Genomic DNA, 23,287 nt, shown 5'->3' on the forward strand with positions numbered 1-23,287 from the left:
CACCCCATAAGATCAACAAAATGCTTTTATGAATATGTGATGACATGGTCATGGTGCGTTAGTGTTTAAAAAAATATATATACAGTTGAAGTCAGAAGTTTACATACACCTTAGCCAAATACATTTAAACTCAGTTTTTCACAATTCCTGACATTTAATCCTCCTAAAACATTCCCTGTCTTAGGTCAGTTAGGATCACCACTTTATTTTAAGAATGTGAAATGTCAGAATAATAGTAAGAGAGAGAGAATGATTTTTTTCAGATTTGATTTATTTCATCACATTCCCAGTGGGTCAGAAGTTTACATACACTCAATTAGTATTTGGTAGCATTGCCTTTAAATTGTTTAACTTGGGTCAAACATTTCAGGTAACCTTCCACAAGCTTCCCACAATAAGTTGGGTAAATTTTGGCCCATTCCTCCTGATAGAGCTGGTGTAACTGAGTTAGGTTTGTATGCCTCCTTGCTCGCACACGCTTTTTCAGTTCTACCCACTAATTTTCTATAGGATTGAGGTCAGGGCTTTGTGATGGCCGCTCCAATACCTTGACTTTGTTGTCCTTAAGCCATTTTGCCACACCTTTGGAAGTATGCTTGAGGTCTTTGTCCATTTGGAAGACCCATTTGCGACCAAGCTTTAACTTCCTGACTGATGTCTTGAGAAGTTGCTTCAAGATATCCACGTAATTTTCCTTTCTCATGATGCCATCTATTTTGTGAAGTGCACCAGTCCCTCCTACAGCAAAGCATCCCCACAACATGATGCTGCCACCCCTGTGCTTAACGGTTGGGATGGTGTTCTTTGGCTTGCAAGCCTCCCACTTTTTCCTCCAAACATAACGATGGTCATTATGGCCAAATAGTTATATATTTTTTTCATCAGACAAGAGGACATTTCTCCAAAAAGTACGATCTGTGTCACCATGTGCAGTTGCAAACCGTAGTCTGGATTTTGTATGGCAGTTTTGGAGCAGTGGCTTCTTCCTTGCTGAGCAGCCTTTCAGGTTATGTCGATGTAGAACTCGTTTTACTGTGGATATAGATACTTTTGTACCTGTTTCCTCCAGCATCATCACAAGGTCCTTTGCTGTTGTTCTGGGATTGATTTGCACTTTTCGCACCAAAGTACATTCATCTCTAGGAGACAGAACAGATTTACATTTTACATTTACATTTTTACATTTACGTCATCTAGCAGACACTCTTATCCAGAGCGACTTACAAATTGGTGCATTCACCTTATGATATCCAGTGGAACAACCACTTTACAATAGTACATCTGTATCTTTTTGGGGTGGGAGGGTTAGAAGGATTACTTTATCCTATCCCAGGTATTCCTTAAAGAGGTGGGGTTTCAGGTGTCTCCGGAAGGTGGTGATTGACTCCGCTGTCCTGGCATTGTGAGGGAGCTTGTTCCACCATTGAACAAGCTTTGCCAGAGCAGCCAGCAGTTTTGACTGGGCTGAGCGGGAACTGTGCTTCCGCAGAGGTAGGGAGGCGAGCAGGCCAGAGGTGGATGAACACGTCTCCTTCCTGAGCGGTATGATGGCTGCGTTGTCCCATGGTGTTTATACTTTCGGACTATTGTTTGTACAGATGAACGTGGTACCTTCAGGCATTTAGACATTTCTCCCAAGGATGAACCAGACTTGTGGAGGTCTACAATTTTTTTTCTGAGGTCTTGGCTAATTTCTTTTGATTTTCTCATTATGTCAAGCAAAGAGGCACTGTTGGAAAAATTACTTGTGTCATGCACAAAGTAGATGTCCTAAACGACTTGTCAAAACTATAGTTTGTTAACAAGAAATTTGTGGAGTGGTTGAAAAACGAGTTTTAATTACTCCAACCTAAGTGTATGTAAACTTCCGACTTCAACTGTATATTTAACTAGGCAAGTCAGTTATGAACAAATTCTTATTTACAATGACGGCCTATGAACAGTGGGTTAACTGTCTTGTTCAGGGGCAGAATGACAGGTTTTTACCTTCTTAGCTCGGGTATTCATTCTAGCAACCTTTCGGTTACTGGGTAACGCTCTAACCACTAGGCTACCTGTCACCCCGAGTGTTGGGCTGGAGCAAAAGCCTGCACACAGTACCTTTCAAGGACTGGTGTTGGACATCCCTGTTTGAAATGAAGCAGTCAAAAAAAAAATATATATATATATACTGCTCAAAAAATAAAGGGAACACTTAATAAACAACACAATGTAACTCCAAGTCAATCACACTTCTGTGAAATCAAACTGTCCACTTAGGAAGCAACACTGATTGACAATACATTTCACATGCTGTTGTGCAAATGGAATAGACAACAGGTGGAAATTATAGGCAATAAGCAAGACACCCCCAATAAAGGAGTGGTTCTGCAGGTGGAGACCACAGTCCACTTCTCAGTTCCTATGCTTCCTGGCTGATGTTTTGGTCACTTTTGAATGCTGGCGGTGCTTTCACTCTAGTGGTAGCATGAGACGGAGTCTACAACCCACACAAGTTGCTCAGGTAGTCCAGCTCATCCAGGATGGCACATCAATGCGAGCTGTGGCAAGAAGGTTTGCTGTGTCTGTCAGCGTAGTGTCCAGAGCATGGAGGCGCTACCAGGAGACAGGCTAGTACATCAGGAGACGTGGAGGAGGCCGTAGGAGGGCAACAACGCAGCAGCAGGACCGCAATGTCCGCCTTTGTGCAAGGAGGAGCAGGAGGAGCACTGCCAGAGCCCTACAAAATGACCTCCAGCAGGCCACAAATGTGCATGTGTCTGCTCAAACGGTCAGAAACAGACTCCGTGAGGGTGGTATGAGGGCCCGACGTCCACAGGTGGGGGTTTTGCTTAAAGCCCAACACCGTGCAGGACGTTTGGCATTTGCCAGAGAACACCAAGATTGGCAAATTCGCCACTGGCGCCCTGTGCTCTTCACAGATCAAAGCAGGTTCACACTGAGCACATGTGACAGAGTCTGGAGACGCCGTGGAGAACGTTCTGCTGCCTGCAACATCCTCCAGCATGACCGGTTTGGCAGTGGGTCAGTCATGGTGTGGGGTGGCATTTCTTTGGGGGGCCGCACAGCCCTCCATGTGCTCGCCAGAGGTAGCCTGACTGCCATTAGGTACCGAGATGAGATCCTCAGACCCCTTGTGAGACCATATACTGGTGCGGTTGGCCCTGGGTTCCTCCTAATGCAAGACAATGCTAGACCTCATGTGGCTGGAGTGTGTCAGCAGTTCCTGCAAGAGGAAGGCATTGATGCTATGGACTGGCCCGCCCGTTCCCCAGACCTGAATCCAATTGAGCACATCTGGGACATCATGTCTCGCTCCATCCACCAACGCCACGTTGCACCACAGACTGTCCAGGAGTTGGCGGATACTTTAGTCCAGGTCTGGGAGGAGATCCCTCAGGAGACCATCCGCCACCTCATCAGGAGCATGCCCAGGCGTTGTAGGGAGGTCATACAGGCACGTGGAGGCCACACACAATTCTGAGCCTCATTTTGACTTGTTTTAAGGACATTACATCAAAGTTGGATCAGCCTGTAGTGTGGTTTTCCACTTTAATTTTGAGTGTGACTCCAAATCCAGACCTCCATGGGTTGATAAATTGGATTTCCATTGATTATTTTTGTGTGATTTTGTTGTCAGCACATTCAACTATGTAAAGAAAAAAGTATTTAATAAGATTATTTATTTCATTCAGATCTAGGATGTGTTGTTTAAGTGTTCCCTTTATTTTTTTGAGCAGTATATGTTGATTTTGTATCTTTGAAATAACGTCAGATCTTCAACGTAATATCCTCTATAAGAAAAAACAATAGGCTGAGCAGCATCTCCTACTGATCTATCTAGAGGTACCCGTTTGTCTTCTTTCCAGGGTTGCAAACCCAGCACCACTTAGCTTTGATATTTGTCACAAATGTGCTATTGTGAGAATGGTTGTTGACAAATCTCCACTTAATAGATTCACTGTTGCTATCAAAATGTAGATGTTGGATTCACATCTCCAGCGCAACCAAGTATCTAAGTTAAAGAATATGACTAAATCAAATCTAATTGTATTTAAAGTTCAAGTTTGATTTGGTTTGATTTAGTCCTATTAATTAACTTATTATTAGTTAACAAATGATATGTTGCATTCAGGTCTCGATCTCAACCAAAAATAAAAGTTAAAGAATGAAACTATTCATGCAGTGTATACATTTCCTTAAATGTTGATATTTGGTTGTATTGTCAACTAAACACATTTCAATATTACCCTTGTAATATGTAAATAGCCTTAAGTTAAGGCTATTTTACAAACTAATGTAACAGTATTTATTCCACTTTAAAATGAGTAACACATCCTTGGCCACATTTTGAGGTTACTGTAACAATAAATTTTAAAGTAGCATGCAAATGTTGCAGGTCTGTGGAGATCTTCACAATTGGATTAATAATCTGCACATGATCTGAAACGGCAATGACCACTTGAACCATGTATTTAAATCATCTTAATTGCAGTCCAGGTCATTTTGTTTGTGCTAGTAGATGAAGTACAGTGATAACATATTAAGTAAAATATCTAAATTGTATTCCCATTTGAACTTTGTTGTTCTTTTAAATGGTTGACAGCACAGTGATATGACATTGGGAATTCAACACATTTTTTACTGTATTTTTGAGTGGGTGAAAATAGTTTATAATCTCATTGATCAACATATCAACCAAATATTTCCAAATTCTCCACTTTGAAATGATGTGCTGTACACAGTGGGTAGTTCCTTTCATGGCTTAAATATGAGCTGTCACTCAATCCTTCATCTGCCTACTCACTCTCTCCATCTTCTTCACTACCTCTAGAGAAAACATCACATGGTGTGATGGATGTATATGTATACCATGCCGATATGTCCCCCCATATGGTTTCCTTTGTGCTTAAATTGTTCATGTTAAAGTAGGACTCATGTTAATCTCTGGAATGGACTGTCAGTGAATGTGATATGTTTGTATGTTTAAGATATGCCTGGACAAACGTGAAACTGTATGTCCAGGCATATCTTAACAGCATCTGATTGGATGGTTCACACCCCGTCTATCCACACCAAACTTCTAATTGGCTGTCTAGTATCCAGGCATCTATGTTCTCTGATAGGCTCCGCTATCTCCATGAACACCTGTGTTTACGTGTAAACAGGTCTGGTCTCCATCAGTACACTAGCCTACATGTTGACAACACAGCCAGGCTCCTTGTTGTTGTTTACCTCAGTAAACACGTCTGACAGCCGTGTGACAGCAGGGCTCTGTCCTCCCAGCAGCCCTGTGTGACCAGAGCCAAGGCCGAAAGGCCAGACGTCGGGATCTGATGTCTCTGCCAAATGGCAATCAAGGACACAGCGCCAAGGTTTGTAGTCATGCTACTGAGGCATGTACTCAAATGAATTTCTTTAGGGTACCACTGTGTACTTCTGATATTTTATTTTTATTTTTTTTTAAGTACTGTTTCACCAAGAGTCACATTTGAGTGACTCTGTAGAGAGTTTCTGTAAGGAAGAAGACCAAGTAGCTTAAATGCTCCAGCCCTGGTTTTGCAGTGTATGACTCAAAACACAACACTTATCTATAATTATGCCTTCAAGTTGTATCATCTTTTATTTCTTAACCTTTTAACCCTATTTTCAACAGGCTGGTATAGCATGTTTTGACAGCCCTCCTGCATCAATTTACATAATTTGTATCCTTTTGGGTTTCTGCAGTTTAATGTTATAATAGTAATAAAAAACTGCACTTTTTCATTTATTATCTCAAAATGTTGTCTGAACATGTGAGAAATATGATGGAAGTACCCAGATCATTTGAAATTCAAGGAAAACATTTGGGGGAAATCCCACTGGGCAAAAACTGCTTGAATCAATATTGTTTACATGTCATTTCACCCCCCCCCCCTAAAAAATCTATATGATGACATTAAATCAATGTGTAAAACTGATTGAGTTTGCTAAAAGTCATCAACGTAAGGGCATGTCGTCTTTTTTTCAACCAACTTTTAAACTAAATCCAATGACATGGTGACATTTTTTGTTGATTTCACATTGAATTCACGTTCGTTGACAACTCAACCAAATGTAAATCAAAACTAGACATTGAACTGGTGTCTGTGCTATTCATGTTTGGACACAAAATGACCATAATTTGCTCAAAATCGACATCAGTCCCTTGACTTCTCAACCGCCTGGTAGAGCGCTGTAATTTCCAAATTAAACAAAGTTGGAAAACAAATTATTGGAAGTTCTTTGAGTTGTTAGTAATAGTAATTGAAGGTGAAATAATGTTTTCAACATGTTTTTCAAGAAGAGATGGTAAATTTTTGTATACTTTTAGAATTGAGGTAAAGGTTGTGTTTGTTTACCTCTAGGTTATGGATAAACTGGTATTTACCAAGCTATTGCTAGGCTAACAGTGAGCTAACAGAGAATTAATGGTAGTTGATAGGCATGGGATGCTACTGTTACTCCATCAGATTGAGTGGTGGTGCTGCACTGTGGAGTGCAGTTAACCATTAGCATAGCCACGTGGAACAGTGAAAACTGAGTCCATTTCCCCATAGGTGAACAACAAGGTTTTTTCCAACATGGCCGAAGGCAGGTGCTATTGAGGGAAAGTGACAACATTGTTACAATGTTTATTAAATATTTACCTCACTGAATATCTCACCATGAGCGTTTCCATCGCCTCCTTCCTCTCTCCTTTATTCCTTTCTCAAGCATGCAGAGAGAGGGGCTCTCATCAGTTTAATGAAATTTGTTTTGTTGTGAAAACAGATCAATATCGATGTTTCTAACCTGATTTCAGTTGGTTTTCCATTTTGTGACTTAAGTGGGCTACAGTCTGTCTGTTCCTATCAAACTGCAGATGTGTTTCCGCCTGTGCTCTAGGCCAGCATTCAGGTAGACAGGCCACCGCCAAGTATTCAGACTCCTTGACTTTTTCCACATTTTGTTACGTTACAGCCTTATTCTAAAATGGATTAAATAAAACATTTTCATCATCAGTCTACACACAATACTCCATAATGACAAAGCGAAAACAGGTTTTTAGAAAATTTAGCAAATGTGTTAAACATAAAAAAACTGATTCTGAAATATAAAATATTTATTGATTTGTTTAACGCTTTTTTTGGTTACTACCCGATTCCATATGTGTTCTTTCATAGTTTTCATGTCTTCACTATTATTCTACAATGTAGAAAATAGTAAAAATAAATAAAAACCCTTGAGTAAGTATGTGTGTCCAAACTTTTGACTGGTACTGTGTTATAAGGTATTTCTATTTTTCTTCAAAGATTTTTTGAAGGGTAGGATAATTAATGAAGAGTCAACTTCATTCATCGATCGCTGCCTGCACCTGCCCACCTGTCCTGCATCACTACTCTGGACGGTTCTGACTTAGAATATGTGGACAACTACAAATACCTAGGTGTCTGGTTAGACTGTAAACTCTCCTTCCAGACTCACATCAAACATCTCCAATCCAAAGTTAAATTAAGAATTGGCTTCATATTTCGCAACAAAGCATCCTTCACTCATGCTGCCAAACATACCCTCGTAAAACTGACCATCCTACCGATCCTCGACTTTGGCGATGTCATTTACAAAATAGCCTCCAATACCCTACTCAACAAACTGGATGCAGTCTATCACAGTGCCATCCGTTTTGTCACTAAAGCCCCATATACTACCCACCACTGTGACCTGTACGCTCTCGTTGGCTGGCCTTCGCTTCATAATCGTCGCCAAACCGACTGGCTCCAGGTCATCTACAAGACCCTGCTAGGTAAAGTCCCCCCTTATCTCCGCTCACTGGTCACCACAGCAGCACCCACCTGTAGCACGCGCTCCAGCAGGTATATCTCTCTGGTCACCCCCAAAGCCAATTCCTCCTTTGGCCGTCTCTCTTTCCAGTTCTCTGCTGCCAATGACTGGAACGAACTACAAAAATCTCTGAAACTGGAAACACTTATCTCACTAGCTTTAAGCACCAGCTGTCAAAGCAGCTCACAGATCACTGCACCTGTACATAGCCCACCTATAATTTAGCCCAAACAACTACCTCTTCCCCTACTGTATTTATTTATTTTATTTTGCTCCTTTGCACCCCATTATTTCTATTTCTACTTTGCACTTTCTTCTACTACAAATCTACCATTCCAGTGTTTTACTTGCTATATTGTATTTACTTCGCCACCATGGTCTTTTTTTGCCTTTACCTCCCTTATCTCACCTCATTTGCTCACATTGTACATAGACTTATTTTTCTACTGTATTATTGACTGTATATTTGTTTTACTCCATGTGTAACTCTGTGTTGTTGTATGTTGTCGAACTGCTCTGCTTTATCTTGGCCAGGTCGCAATTGTAAATGAGAACTTGTTCTCAACTTGCCTACCTGGTTAAATAAAGGTGAAATAAATAAAAAATAAATAAATAAAAATGTATCTCCGTTCTTATTAGAATTTTTCCATTGTAAACAATAAAAATGATGTTTCATGCCAAATAGTTTCTGTAACGCAAAATTGAGAGGTTATGGATCCTGTTCCAGTGGCTCAAATAAACCTTTTAGGGCTGCTTAGGCAGTCACAACTCATTGAGCCATATGTTTGGTTGACTGGGAAGATGCACAATCCCAGATATCGAAGGAAAATGTGTGGAGTCACTGTAACCTCTCTTCAGTAGTCCCATCTGTCTGGTGAAAGACAGGAGTCTGTGACCATATAGTTGACCTGCGTGAATTGTAAAGTTTTACCCTTCTTTTTAATCAATAATAATTTATTATGCTGCAAGGTGTAATGGCATGAGTGATAGTTTTGGAGATCAAGATTGTTGATCCACAGAAATGGACAGGAATGTGAAAAGAAAACAAATTGCAAAACCAGTGTTTGTGTGTGTTTGTGTGTGTGTGCTTGTACAGGTTTGTGCATGTGTGTGGGCTTACATGCGTGTGTAGGTTCCTGTGTGTGCTTGTATGCATTCGTATATATGTGTGCTCACACACATTTCTGTAAAAATGTCATTCATTCAAGTGCATGCCATGCATGCATATGGATGAGGGTGATTTGATTTGTTTGTGCATGCGTGTAGGTGTGTGACACAAGCCATTATATCTTTGCTTCTGGTTCATGTCCTGGGCTATCCATCTGGTCTCAGACAGAAATAATAATGAGAACTGTGGGCCGCAGAAATAGCCCATTAAAACACATACTTTGCTTTTACATGGAATGAGAAGTGGTTTAATACACTTGGTTGCTTGAAATGTGGCCAATATCAATCCCTCAGCCCCTATGCATCTCTCTCTCTCTCTCTCTCTCTCTCTCTCTCTCTCCAGATTAGGTTACATTCAAAATGTTCTAATCTAAAATTGTAATCAGTAATGGAATTTTTGGATCTGTAAATAAAATTGTTAAATTACGAGCCTAGTTGGTTTAGCCACAGAAAAAGACTGAAACCTTCCCGCTAGCCATGATTGGCTGAGATAATGGGTGGGCTGGACATGCTGAGAGATGAGTTTAGATTGGTCTGCCATGTAGCACGATTCTGTCTATAATGAGCTTCTCAGTATGTGTAGGTAATCCTTTTCGAACGCAGATTTGTTTTAAAGATAGCTCTAAACTTTCTGTAGGACCGAGTTTTGAAATCAGTGGAATGCACGGTGGAAGCAGAGTATGATAGCTAAGGAGAAGGGGTAAATTCAGGTGTTTGATTTTAAATGCTGAGGGAGTCAAAGAGAACACAGAAGGCTGTTGTATAAACACCTCTTCCCAGATTACATCTTCAAACAAAGGGCAACCAGGGCATCTGTGACAGAGGGAGAAGTGTTCTACAGTGGCTTGTGAAAGTATTCACCCCCCTTGGCATTTTTCCTACTTTGTTGCCTTACAACCTGGAATTAAAATGTATTTTTGGGAGTTTGTGTCATTTGATTTACATAACATGCCTACTACTTTGAAGATGTAAAATATTTTTTATTTTGAAATAAACAAGAAATAAGATTAAAAAAACTGAACTTGAGCGTGCATAACTATTCACCCCCCCAAAGTCAAAACTTTGTAGAGCCACATTTTGCAGCAATTATAGTTGCAAGTCTCTTGGGGTATGTCTCTATAAGCTTGGCACATCTAGCCACTGGGATTTTTGCCCATTCTTCAAGGCAAAACTGCTCCAGCTCCTTCAAGTTGGATGGGTTCCGCTGGTGTACAGCAATCTTTAAGTCATACCACAGATTCTCAATTGGATTGAGGTCTGGGCTTTGGCTACACCATTCCAAGATTTTTAAATGTTTCCCGTTAAACCACTCGAGTGTTGCTTTAGCAGTATGCTTAAGGTCATTGTCCTGCTGGAAGGTGAACCTCTGTCCCAGTCTTAAATCTCTGGAAGACTGAAACAAGGTTCCCTCAAGAATTTCCCTGTATTTAGCACCATCCATCATTCCTTCAATTTTGACCAGTTTCCCAGTCCCTGCCGATGGAAAAACATCCCCACACCATGATGCTGCCACCACCATGCTTCACTGTGGGGATGGTATTCATGGGGTGATGGGAGGTGTTGGGTTTGCAACAGACATAGCGTTTTCCTTGATGGCCAAAAAGCTCAATTTTAGTCTCATCTGACCAGAGTACCTTCTTCCATATCTTTGGGGAGTCTCCCACATGCCTTTTTTGGCCACTCTTCCGTAAAGCCCAGCTCTGTGGAGTGTTCGTCTTAAGGTGGTCCTATGGACAGATACTCCAATCTCCGCTGTGGAGCTTTGCAGCTCCTTCAGGGTTATCTTTGGTCCCTTTGTTTCCTCTCTGATTAATGCCCTCCTTGCCTGGTCTGTGAGTTTTGGTGGGTGGCCCTCTCTTGGCAGGTTTGTTGTGGTGCGATATTCGTTAAAAAAATGTAATAATGGATTTAATGGTGCTCCGTGGGATGTTCAAAGTTTCGGATATTTTTTTACAACCCAACCCTGATCGGTACTTCTCCACAACTGTCCCTGACCTGTTTGGAGAGCTCCTTGTTCTTCATAGTGCCGCTTGCTTGGTTGGGCCCTTGCTTAGTGGTGTTGCAGACTCTGGGGCCTTTCAGAACGTGTATATATACTGAGATCATGTGACAGATCATGTGACACTTAAATAAAGTCCACCTGTGTGCAATCTAACTAATTACAGTATGTCACTTCTGAAGGTAATTGGTTGCACCAGATCTTATTTAGGGACTTCATAGCAAAGGGTGTTGCATTTTTTCATTTTCACTTCACCAATTTGGACTATTTTGTGTATGTCCATTACATGAAGACCAAATAAAAATCAATTTCATTGACAGGTTGAATTACAACAAAATAGGAAAAACGCCAAGGGGGATGAATACTTTTGCAAGACACTGTAGCTAGCTACATTTTCGGAAATTATACGCTTCTTATTTTGAACGTAGTTGGTTAGTGCTTAGCTACCTGTAGATTCATGCAAGGTAGTAACATTAAGAGTTGGAATTATGGCTAATTGTTTATCTAGCTATCTAGCTACATGTCTAAACAAAAGACTCTACTATGCAAGTAATCATTTCACAGTACCATTTTATTTGATTTAGTGTTTGTTACCAGAGACGTTTTTGTGAAGAACAACATGACCTGCACCAAGTTCAATTTAGGATATAACGTTAGGCCAACGAGACAGTGTCTAAATTCTATAATTCTCCGGTAGAATGCACTGATTTTATTTCATCACACTCACAACCGTAAGTTATTTTCTGTAATTAGCTCGCCATTAACTTGTAAATAATGATCTTGTTGTGAGTTTATTTTCATGTAATAATGAATGACAGCTGTATACTGACATGTCAGTAGATGCAGTATAAACCAGACTTTAGTCTTGAAATCTTTGGTTGTTTAGTACACAACTGTACTCACTGTTTAACACATGGCCTCACATTTGAATCCTTAAAGAGATGGGTGGGGCTAATGCTTAAGAGGGTGTGAACGATGCTAAATGGGCATAGACAAAGAAGTACTCTCCTGCATGTGTACCAAACAATTCAAGGTTAGAAGTTTATCAACTTTCCAAGATGAATTACTTTCCCATTGTTCCTCAACTGTAGTGTATGAATTTCACTTTTCTAGTCTCTACTTTTATCCAATGTAAAAAACACCATTTCAAATGTTGCTAAATAAGTCCGAATCGAGCCAGTCAGTCACAAGTGAACGACATCTATTGCAATATAAATCAATGTTAGAGTTTACATACTGTAGATAACAAAAAATGGATGTTGCATTTTACTTTATGGGTTATGTAGACTTCTAACCCATTACTTTCTACTTCATTACAGGTAATAAAACGATTAGGCTATATATTTATATAAAACACCAAAGTCAGGCAGATTTGTAGTCATTCCAATGAATTACATACCCATTGATCTTCATAGGACTTAGAAATATGGAAATATACAGTGTATTCGGAAAGGATTGCAACCACTTTTTCCCCATTACATCCTTATTATAAAATGGATTAAATAAAATAAATTCCTCATCAATCTACACACAATACCCCATAATGACAAAGCAAATCCAGGTTTTTAGAAATGTTTGCAAATGATTTAAAAATAAAAACAGAAATACCTTATTTACATAAGTATTCAGACCCTTTGCTGTGAGACTCGAAATTGAGATCAGGTGCATCCTGTTTCCATTGATCATCGTTGATGTTTCTACAACTTCATTGGAGTCCGTCTCTGGTAAATTCAATTGATTGTAACATGATTTGGAAAGGCACACACCTGTCGATATAAAGTCCCACAGTTGACAGTGCATGTCAGAGCAAAAACCAAGCCATGAGGTCAAAGGAATTGTCTGTAGAGCTCCGTCCCAGGATTTTGTCGAGGCACAGATCTGGGGAAGGGGACCTAAACATTTCTGCAGCATTGACAGTCCCCAAGAACACAGTGGCTTCCATCATTCTTAAAAGAAAGAAGTTTGGAACCACCAATACTCTTCCTAGAGCAAACCGCCCTGCCAAACTGAGCAATCGGGGGAGAAGGGCCTTGGTCACAGAGGTGACCAAGAAACCGAGCTCCAGTGTTCCTCTGTGGAGATGGGAGAACCTTCCAGAAAGACAACCATCTTTGCAGCATTCCACCAATCAGGCCTTTATGGTAGAGTGGCCAGACAGAATCCACTCCTCAGTAAAATGCACATGACAGCCCGCTTGGAGTTTGCAAAAGGCATCTAAAGGACTCTCAGACCATGAAAATCAAGATTCTCTGGTCTGATGAAACCCAGATTGAACTCTTTCACCGGAATGCCAAGTGTCACGTCTGGAGGAAACCTGGCACCATCCCTACGGTGAAGCATGGTGGTGGTAGCATCGTGATGTGGGGATGTTTTTCAGCAGGAGTGACTGGGAGACGAGACAGGATTGAGAGAAAGATGAACAGAGCAAAGTACAGAGAGATCCTTTACAAAAACCTGCTCCAGAGCGCTCAGGGCCTCAGACTGGGGCAAAGGTTCACCTTCCAACAGGACAACGACCCTAAGCACACAGTCAAGACAGCGCCGGACTGGCTTCGGAACAAGTCTCTGAATGTCCTTGAGTGGCCCAGCCAGACTTTAAACCAAAAGAACATATCTGGAGAGACCTGAAAATAGCTGTGCAGAGACCCTCCCCATCAAACCGGATGGCCAAGCTTGTAGCGTCATACCCTAGAAGACTCGAGGCTGTAATCACTGCCAAAGGTGCTTCAACAAGTACTGAGTAAAGGGTCTGAATACTTATGTAAATGTGATATTTCATAATAAAAATAATTTAAAAATATATTTTAGAAAAAGGCTGTAACATATCAAAATGTGGAAAAAGTTAAGGTGTCTAAATACTTTACGAAATATAACTTTTTAGAAAATCATTTGAAATTGACAAGTTGAAACATAGCCTATGGATAATTAGCAGACAGCGTGCCTTGGTTTGAGGGCAGTGTGGGTTAACCACATTTTCTGTGCAAATCTTTGTCGGATATTGGCCTGATGGAAACCACAGCTCCCTAATAGATCGCACGGTTCGGATTTGATCTGATTTACAATATTTCTAGAGAAAATGCGCATTGAGCTCACAGAAAAAAAATGGAAAGAAATGGAATTCAAATAATTGAACAGACATCGGTCAATTAGTTGGTAAAAAAACAAAAAATAACCGAAATTTCGGTTAATCGCTCAGCACTAGTAAGTGATTACAGTTACATTTTCTCTGTAATCGGTTACATTTAACGGATTACTATTCTGAATGCAAGTACGGATATTCGGACACAGCGAGTCTCTCTGCTCTTTCTCCCTCTCACATTTTCTGTTTTTATCAGTGTATATGCATTCTCAAATAGTACATTTTAAGTGTGTGTGTTAGTGTGTCAGTCTGTGCGTGTGTGTGATAGAGTGAGAGTAATGCAACATAGCCTTGGGTGTCTGAGGTACAGTGAGGCACAGCAAGGTTAATAACTTTCCCCTGGTGTTCCTCTCCTCCCCAGTAAAATGGTGTCTTTATCTCAATAGGGTCTCCTTGTTAAAAATAAAGGTGAAATTAAAAAATAAAACAATTATGATTCTCCAAAGTATTGTCTTATTTGTTTTCTCTCATTGACAGACAGTATGTCGTAAGGTTTACGGTAAAGAATAAAGATGGTTAACTAGGGGTCCTCGTTTTTAGGCTTATCAGGTTTGCCTCTAGCTTTACAACGGATACCTGGGTCGTGTTCATTAAGGCACACTGTAACAAACGTTATTTAACAATTTGCAACATTAAATGAAAATGAACGTTTCTTATTGGATAAGTCCATGTACTGCTTCCCTGTTTCAGACCATTTTCTCCTGTTTGGTGCATAATGAACATGGTGGGAGTGAATGTCTGCTTTCTCCTCTAGTCGGTTTAGCATAGTGGTCTGCTGCTTCTCATGTTACCACTGCAGCAGCTCCAATAAGTGGCCATCAGTATCCCTTTCAGAGGCATATCACTAAACAACAGTGTATGCTAGATGTCTTGGAGGACGCTGTACAAGGATGCAGCAGGATTCGAATGGGCATACAGATGGAATGATATACCACACAACCATATTGAGCAAGTGTATACAAAGACGATGATAGATTGGAAGATATCATTTTGTGATTGTGAGGTTGTGATTAACCAATGCACACACACAATAGTTGTTTAGCAGGAGGCTTGGTTCATCTGTTGTCACAAACCATTCTCAGATGTTGTCTTTAATTCTCTCACTCTCCTTCTCTCAACCCCTCTTTCTCACTCTCTCTCTCACAGATGCGGGGTCAGGCTCCGGAGATGACGGTAAGATCGCTCTACTCTTTTCTCTTCATTCGTTTTCATTTTCATTTACTGTTGTTTCTGTACTCATTCTCCTTGCTTAGAAACAAGACTGGCCATGACACACTACTTGGAAGTGAGCTTTCACATAACATATTCAGATGGGGAACGAATGCATATTCACAAACATGCACGCACACGCGCTCAATAAACACACTGCATGGACAAATGAACAAACAAACGCGCTCTAGAACATAAACACACACACACACAAACACACGCACTTGTTTGTATTCTCTCAGACATGCAGACACATCCTGACGCACACACCATGCAATAACTAAATAATCATGCATGTAAACAGTAAGAACACTCTAAGATGCTTAGCAAACCCCTGTACCATGCAAATGACACCTTATTCCCAATATAGTGCACTACATTTGACCAGGGCCCATAAGTAGTGGAACATGTTGCCATTTGGGATGCAGCTATGGTCACAGAGCCTGGTGAGAGAAACAGGAAATTAGTCCCTTCTCTGGAGTGTGTTGCTTGCTTCCTCTTCCTCTCCATCTCTCTCTCAATCTCTCTCTCATCCACCTAACTCTCTCTCTCTCCATCACCCTCTCTCTCTCTTTACCCCTCTCTTCACACTCCCCCTCCTCCTAATGTTGCTGGTACAACCTGTATGGTGGCAGATCTGGGATAAAAGTAGAAAGGAATGGGAAGCTTTGGAGTAGGTGACAGGAAAGGTGTAGGTACGAGCATACACGCTTGTGTGTATCTGTGCTAAAGAGATGTAATTCTTTTAGCTGGATTTTCTGTATATACATGTGTTTGTTTAGCTCATGTATGTTGATTTGTGTGTTTGCGTGCGTGCATGTGTGTGCGCTCTCGTTCGTATGTGCTCACATGTGTGTGTTCCTGTGTGTGTATGTGGGTTTGTCCATGCAAGTGTGTTCATTAGTGCATGTGGATGGAGGAATAACAAGTATCCCGGAGCCAGATATGATAAACAGATTGCACTCTGCCTATGGACCTCCAAATGAGAGACAGACAGAGAGAAGCGGAAATGAAGAGGGTGGGAGGTCAACCAGTGAAATAAGACAGAAATTACCATAGAGATGAGGAAGAGAGATAAAGAAAGGGAGGAAGCAGGAGGCAGAGAGCGAGAATGGAGGTAGAGTGATAGAAAAAGATGGAGGGAGGGTTGACAGTGATAAGGAGGAGGTAGAGATAGATGGAGAAATAATAGAAAGGTGAGGATGGCAGGAAGAAGGGATAGAGAAAATACGGCAGTGTATGGGTAAAAAGAAGGTAAAGACAGTTATAAAATGGGGTTAGAGTAGTACAGAGGCACTAACACAAGAACATCCCCCAATAAAAATCGAATGTCTTTTAATGGCCGACGATGAATCTCAGAGCTGTTTATGGTAGTCTGGTAGGTCCCGATTGAAATATAGATAAGGAGATTTGGACACACACACACTGTAAACCCCAATGTGCTGTCATTACTCAAAACTTTTGAGGAAACCTATTGCACAAAATATATCTTGTAGTCATTACTCAAACCATGACTAATCTGTGACCCTGTAGGGCAGGGGTGTAAAACTCATTCTACTGAGGGCCGAGTGTCTGTGGGTTTTTGGTTTTGCCTTTCAATTAAGACCTAGACAACCAGATGAGGGGAGTTCCTTCAAGTAACCAACTCATCATCAAGCTTTGATTATTTGAATCAGCTGTGTAGTGCTAAGGCAAAAAATATATCATACAGTGGGCAAGTGAAAGTAAATTATAGGCCTATCCAACGTATGTGGGAGGAATAAACAATGAAGCAGGGATTTTATGCAAACGTGTCTGTGGGAGGAGAGGCAACCCAAGGACAACTCCTGCATGCACAAAGCAGCTAATCTTAGGCACTGTTTGAATATATTCATGGATGGATACTCCCTTTATTGAAATAATCATTTATTTAAATATAGACCTATTAAATCAATAATAGGCTATTTAGGCTATGAAGAAATAATCACTGACATGACTCTGTTGGTAGCCTAGCATAATATCTCCTTTCACTATCCATCTATCAGGGATGTCTTCAAGAATGGGAGGACCAAAGGATGCATAGGTTATCCCAAAACAGGGGCATCGTCTCTGTTAAAGGCTATTTGTCTCAGCTATCCCGCTAACTTAGGCTACCACTTGTTCACCTTACAGAGGGTAGTGTTTAGACATGTTAGGTTAAATTACTGTCTCAGATGGGGCTTTAACCAAACTCCTACCCCCCTGCCCTGTGGCTATGCAAGTGCAAGGTCCATGACAGCGGTTTGGGGGCAGCCCTTGAGCCCAACAGGGACGCGCCATCCTTTTCCACGCAATCCGTGACTTACATTCGCAAGATTATAAGCATGGCCTATGAGACTACTTTATTGGAAGTGTACATAAAACACCATGCAATTACACACACATTTGTAATTTACCCTTTCGGTTTCGACATATAGTCTTCTGGGATAGCTGTTACTCTCCAAGATACTATTGAAAGTGTTGGCATACACAAGGGACTGAGGATAACATTGTAGCAAATTCGAAGGGCACCATGACAGGGACTGATGCACGCAACTCATGTCTCTTTGTATTCTGACAACGTACCATGGCTGTTAGAATGGTATTGCTTTGGGGATACCGTTTGTGTGTGTGTGTGTGTGTGTGTGTGTGTGTGTGTGTGTGTGTGTGTGTGTGTGTGTGTGTGTGTGTGTGTGTGTGTGTGTGTGTGTGTGTGTGTGTGTGTGTGTGTGTGTGTGTGTGTGTGTGTGTGTGTGTGTGTGTGTGTGTGTGTGTGTGTGTGTGTGTGTGTGAGCATGCGCGTGTTTGGACAAATGTATTAGATCTCTGCCACCCAACACGCACACAGCTGCATACACATACAACCCACCTGTTTCTACCTATGTATACTGAACAAAAATATAAATGGAACATGTAAAGTGTTGGTCCCATGTTTCATGAGCTGAAATAAAAGATCCCAGAATTTTTACATATGCACAAAAATCGTATTTCTCAAATTTTGTGCACAAATTTGTTTACATCTGTCACAGCTGTCGTGGAAGAGAGAATGGGACCAAGGCGCAGCGGGTTGCGTGCTCAACATATTTATTTATAATAATGCGAACACCACGGAAAAACAATAAACAAACTAACGACAGGAACAGAGAAGCAGGCTCAACAAACGCAGTGCTCTCAAACAACTACCCACAAGTGACAAACAAAAACACACACCTATTTATAGGACTCCCAATCAGAGGCAACTAGAAACACCTGCCTCCAATTGAGAGTCCAGCACCCAACCTACCCATAGAAAACGACCCTAGAACATACACAACACAAACCCTCTGCCACGTCCTGACCAAAACTAAATAAATTACTCCCTCTGCTGGTCAGGACGTGACAACATCCCTGTTAGTGAACATTTCACCTTTGCCAAGATAATCCATCCACCTGACAGATGTGGCATATCTGATTAAACAGCATGATCATTACACAGGTGCACCTTGTGATGGGGACAATAAAAGGCCACTGAAATATCTCAAGTTCCACAGATGTCTCAAGTTTTAAGGGAGCATGCAATTGGCAGGCTGACTGCAGGATTGTCCACCAGAGCTGTTGCCAGATCATAATTTAATGTTAATTTCTCTACCATAAGCCCCCTTCAACGTGGTTTTAGAGAATATGGCAGTACGTCCAACCAACCTCACAACCGCAGACCACGTGTAACCACGCCAGCCCAGGACCTCCACATCCGGCTTCTTCACCAGTGGGATCATCTGAGACCAGCCACCCGAACAGCTGATGAAACTGAGGAGTATTTCTGGCTGTAATAAAGCCCTTTTGTAGGGGAAAACTCATTCTGATTAGCTGGGCATGGATCTCAAGTGGGTTGGCCCTTGCCCACTTGTGAAATAAGGCCTCATTTATTTATTTCAATTGACTGATTTCCTTATAGGAACTGTAACAGTAAAATCGTTGAAATTGTTGCGTGTTGCATTTTTATTTTTGTTCCCTATATGTAACCACACAGATTTGCATGAAATACCTCATCCAAGTCTGTGTGGTTCCTCCTGTGGTTCCTCCAATCTGCAGCACAACCTCTTCCAGGTCCTACAGTAATACTTATTATCATATGGTTATTAAGTGCTAAAAGAGCAAGGATTTCCTTGTTACTAAAGCCAATTCTAAAGTATAGTTTCACCTGTCATCTAACTCCGGAATTTCAATTGTGGCACGCACAGCAACAGGGAGACGCAATTAATAACCAAATCTTATACTTTAATCTTGAAATATAACTATACATTTATTCTCAAAATGTCGACTTTATTATAAAAATGTTGAGTTTATTCTGGAAATATTGCCACTTTATTCTAGAAATATTGCCACTTTTTTAAAGTGCTATCTGTGCCTTTTTTTTATCCAACTACCACCAGCCATCACCGTTTATTTATTTTTTCTCTTAACTTAGTCCTAAGACTCTTCCGTACCAGTCTGATAGCACATAAATGTAGAGATGGTGAAAAAAATACACTACAATATTATCAGGGGCTTCTCAAGCCTCAAGTGGACATTTGATAGAGTCCTCTAAAAAGACTGAAGACAAAAAGTGGCTGTCATATCATATCTTCATTGATCCTAGTTCAACAATGGCTTAGGCATTAGGCAAAGGGATTAGTTTGGGATTGGGCCGCAGTACAATGAAGGCTACATGTAGAGTTATGACACATAAAGCTTTGGGGTATTCACGTTAGTTGTGGGCTAGAACAAAAACATACACCCAGGTCTAGGATGAAGAACCTTTCAACTTTGTGTTATAGTGATATTATTGTTACCAAATTTTCCAACCACCTCTGTCCACATAGCCAAAGGTACTTAATCGTGCTGAAAAGATCATCTTACAACTTATTAGGTTCATTGAGAAACTATTTAAACAGTGAAAAACTCCTTCATTACTACAGATGCCCTTTCAGAACACTGGTTGGTAGGGACCAATGCAGCAGTCTATTGCCTAGTTATCAGTATTGATAAGGTATTCTCCATGTCTCTCTCTCTCTTCCTCTTTTTCTTTGTCTTTCTCTTTACCTTTCCTCTCCTCTTTCACTCTATTCTCTTATAATTCTTCCTATCTTTCGGCCTTTGTAAGAAGCTTAGTGAACTATTTTTTGTAAAATAGTACTTGTAATGTCTAGTTCATATTATGGCCTCTTGTACACACACACACACACACACACACACACACACACACACACACAGCTGTGTGTATAAAGTGTGTGTGTGTGTGTGTGTGTGTGTGTGTGTGTGTGTGTGTGTGTGTGTGTAAATGCACTTGTGTATGTGCGCATGTGGCCACATGAGTATTGTGTCTGATGTGTGGGTTGAATAATTGCAGGACAAACAATGCATTTAAGTTCATTGAAATACCATAGCTGAACTGAAAGATTTATAAAATGATCATTCAGAAACCACAGCGATATGGATTCGCCTCCACTCCATTCATTTGAATTAAGTGTGATACCCAAATATGAATTCAATTTCAATTGATCTCCCATAGTCAATACATACTGTAATGACACGCCATGGGCTTAACAAGTTACTCACTGCTGTATACAGGATCACACTCAAAATCAAATCAAATTTTATTTGTCACATGCGCCAAGTAACAACAGGTGTAGTAGACCTTACCTTGAAATGTTTACTTACAAGCCCTTAACCAACAGTAAAGTTCAAGAAATAGAGTTAAGAAAATGTTTACTAAAGTATTTATTTTTATTTTTTAAATGACAATAAAATTACATAACAATATCGAGGCTATGTACAGGGGGTACCGGTAACTTTAAATTAAGACCGAAAGCTAATTTGTACAATATAGCTAATAAAAAAAATGCCTCCAGTACAAGACTAATCCCAATAAATGTCAACCTGTGGGGTGGATGGGGCTATATTTCGCTGGATATCTGGGAGCAGAACGTATTTGGCCGGAAGGGAGGTGTCTGTATTTGGTCATTCTGCCCCCCACATAAAGTGGATAGCAGAGAACATGCCTACTATTTACCCTCACTTCTAGGAGAGACTAGAGACTTAGACATGCAGTTTTAGAAACTGTTCTTCGTCCTGTAAGGGATTTTTATAGCACACAAGGCTGCGGGCCAGAAGGTTGTGGGTTCGCAGACCACCATTGACAACAGTAGTGGTGGAAATACGGTATAGACACTTTATATTAAAAGCATCTGCGACGTTATTATGAATCTAAGCATGGTACTTTCAAAATGTAGGCCTACCTTTCCAATACAGACAGAGTAGGCCTACCGATGCAGAATAGTGTTTGCTTTAACTGCTGGAAACTCATCTTCCGTGGCTTAACCCAACTAGAGGACACAAGTGTTTCCCTAAAAGCTGTCTGGGTTTAAACATCTTCTATTTTACATTAAGTGAATAGCTCAATCAATTGATAGCGACAGAATAAGAGCAGGTTAGCGTTTTTCAACATGAATCTTGTTCTGGAGGCAGCTCTGCAGAGTGGCACTGTGCAAAATACCCCTGTATCAAGATCAGACAGGTCTTGATGCACATTCCAACACAGCATTATGTCCATGAGTATCCAAATGTGTCCAGGTCCGATACGGACCGTATCAACACTTCAACACACAGTTGGACACACCGAGAAACGGACCCACTTGTGTCAGAATCCATGAACACATTTGGACGCATACATGTGTCAAAGGTTTCGAACCACCTTGATACAGTCCATCACTCGCCATTTCATATTCGTTGACACATCCTAACATCTCAAAAGTAAGCATTACCCCTTTTTGAATAAATGTATTATACATTTTAATGTACCATTTAAATTAAGGGTGCTCATGTTCATGAACCCAGACCTTCAGAGTTACAGACCGGGACTTTTATTATTGATTCACAATGTGCTCTTTAAAAAGAGAAAAAATATATATGTTCATACCTCATATCAAGTCTGTCAAACAAATTACAACTTTTAAGTCCTAGGCCAGACAGTGGCAAGTCAAATTCAAGTACTTTCAAATACTTTTTCAAGCACTAATATTTATTTTGAAGGACCATCAATTTGTAATAGTTCATATTATGCAATTGTTTCTAGGCGCCACCAGATGACAGTATATCGCCACAACCTCATGAAAAAAAAACAACTAACATAGTATTCATCACCACCTGACAAGTTCTAATCAATAATACGTTGTTCCACTACTTATTTACTACATACATGAGTGGTAAGTCAGTACTGATGATGTTGTAATTTGAGTAGTGAGGAGCAGAGTTTTGGGACATACCTACTGGTGAACACACATTTCCTATTTGCATTACTACACAATTCCAGCTTAATTACTGTTTTATTGGGCATTTGGGAATCTACTACTTAATAGCTATGAAAAAGCGTCATGCTTCCGACTGGCAGCTTTAGTGTCGCCAGTCCAGGAGAAGGGTGGGCTGTATGAGGAAAACGGCCCGTGAACGGCTACCAGAACAGCAGAAGCACAGCTGCCGCTTGATAAAGTGGAATATTGCGGGCGCCTCGTGAATGAGGCGACTGGCAAAAAGCGCTGGAGGTTGTTGCAGAGAAAAAGTCACATAATGTAGAACTGGCGCCAGTGTAGGATGCAGCGTTGTGTCTTTCCCCCTTCATGTGGCTCTTCAGGGCCGATTCACCCATGCTCGCAATGTCAAAGTCCGACACATTTTTTGCACATTACCCGGGGTGGGTTGGTTGGGTCCAGTGGTGTAGTTGTAAAAAAGTGGGTAAACTACACTTAACGAAAATATTAAATGCAACATGTAAAGTGTTGGTCCCATGTTTCATGAGCTGAAATAAAATATCCTAGAAATGTTCCATACACAAAAAAGGCAGGGTTTAACCTAAATTTTCCCGGAATTTTAGCTATTGATGTGACGTTTGGCGGCGCCTAATCAGTCAGTTCTGTGCC

At 40.8% G+C, this 23,287-nt stretch overlaps 1 protein-coding gene across 1 annotated transcript in view; it reads left to right on the forward strand.

Annotated features, from left to right (window-relative positions):
• tmeff2a (transmembrane protein with EGF-like and two follistatin-like domains 2a) overlaps positions 1–23,287 on the forward strand; it is a 178,904-nt gene that overhangs the window by 66,620 nt on the left and 88,997 nt on the right. Inside the window, exon 4 of the mRNA XM_029703561.1 lies at positions 15,294–15,320. Within this exon, the coding sequence (XP_029559421.1) occupies positions 15,294–15,320 (27 nt within the window). The remainder of the gene's footprint in view (positions 1–15,293; positions 15,321–23,287) is intronic.

The sequence above is a fragment of the Salmo trutta genome, chromosome 20, assembly GCF_901001165.1.
Source record: "Salmo trutta chromosome 20, fSalTru1.1, whole genome shotgun sequence".
Taxonomy (NCBI): Eukaryota; Metazoa; Chordata; class Actinopteri; order Salmoniformes; family Salmonidae; genus Salmo; species Salmo trutta.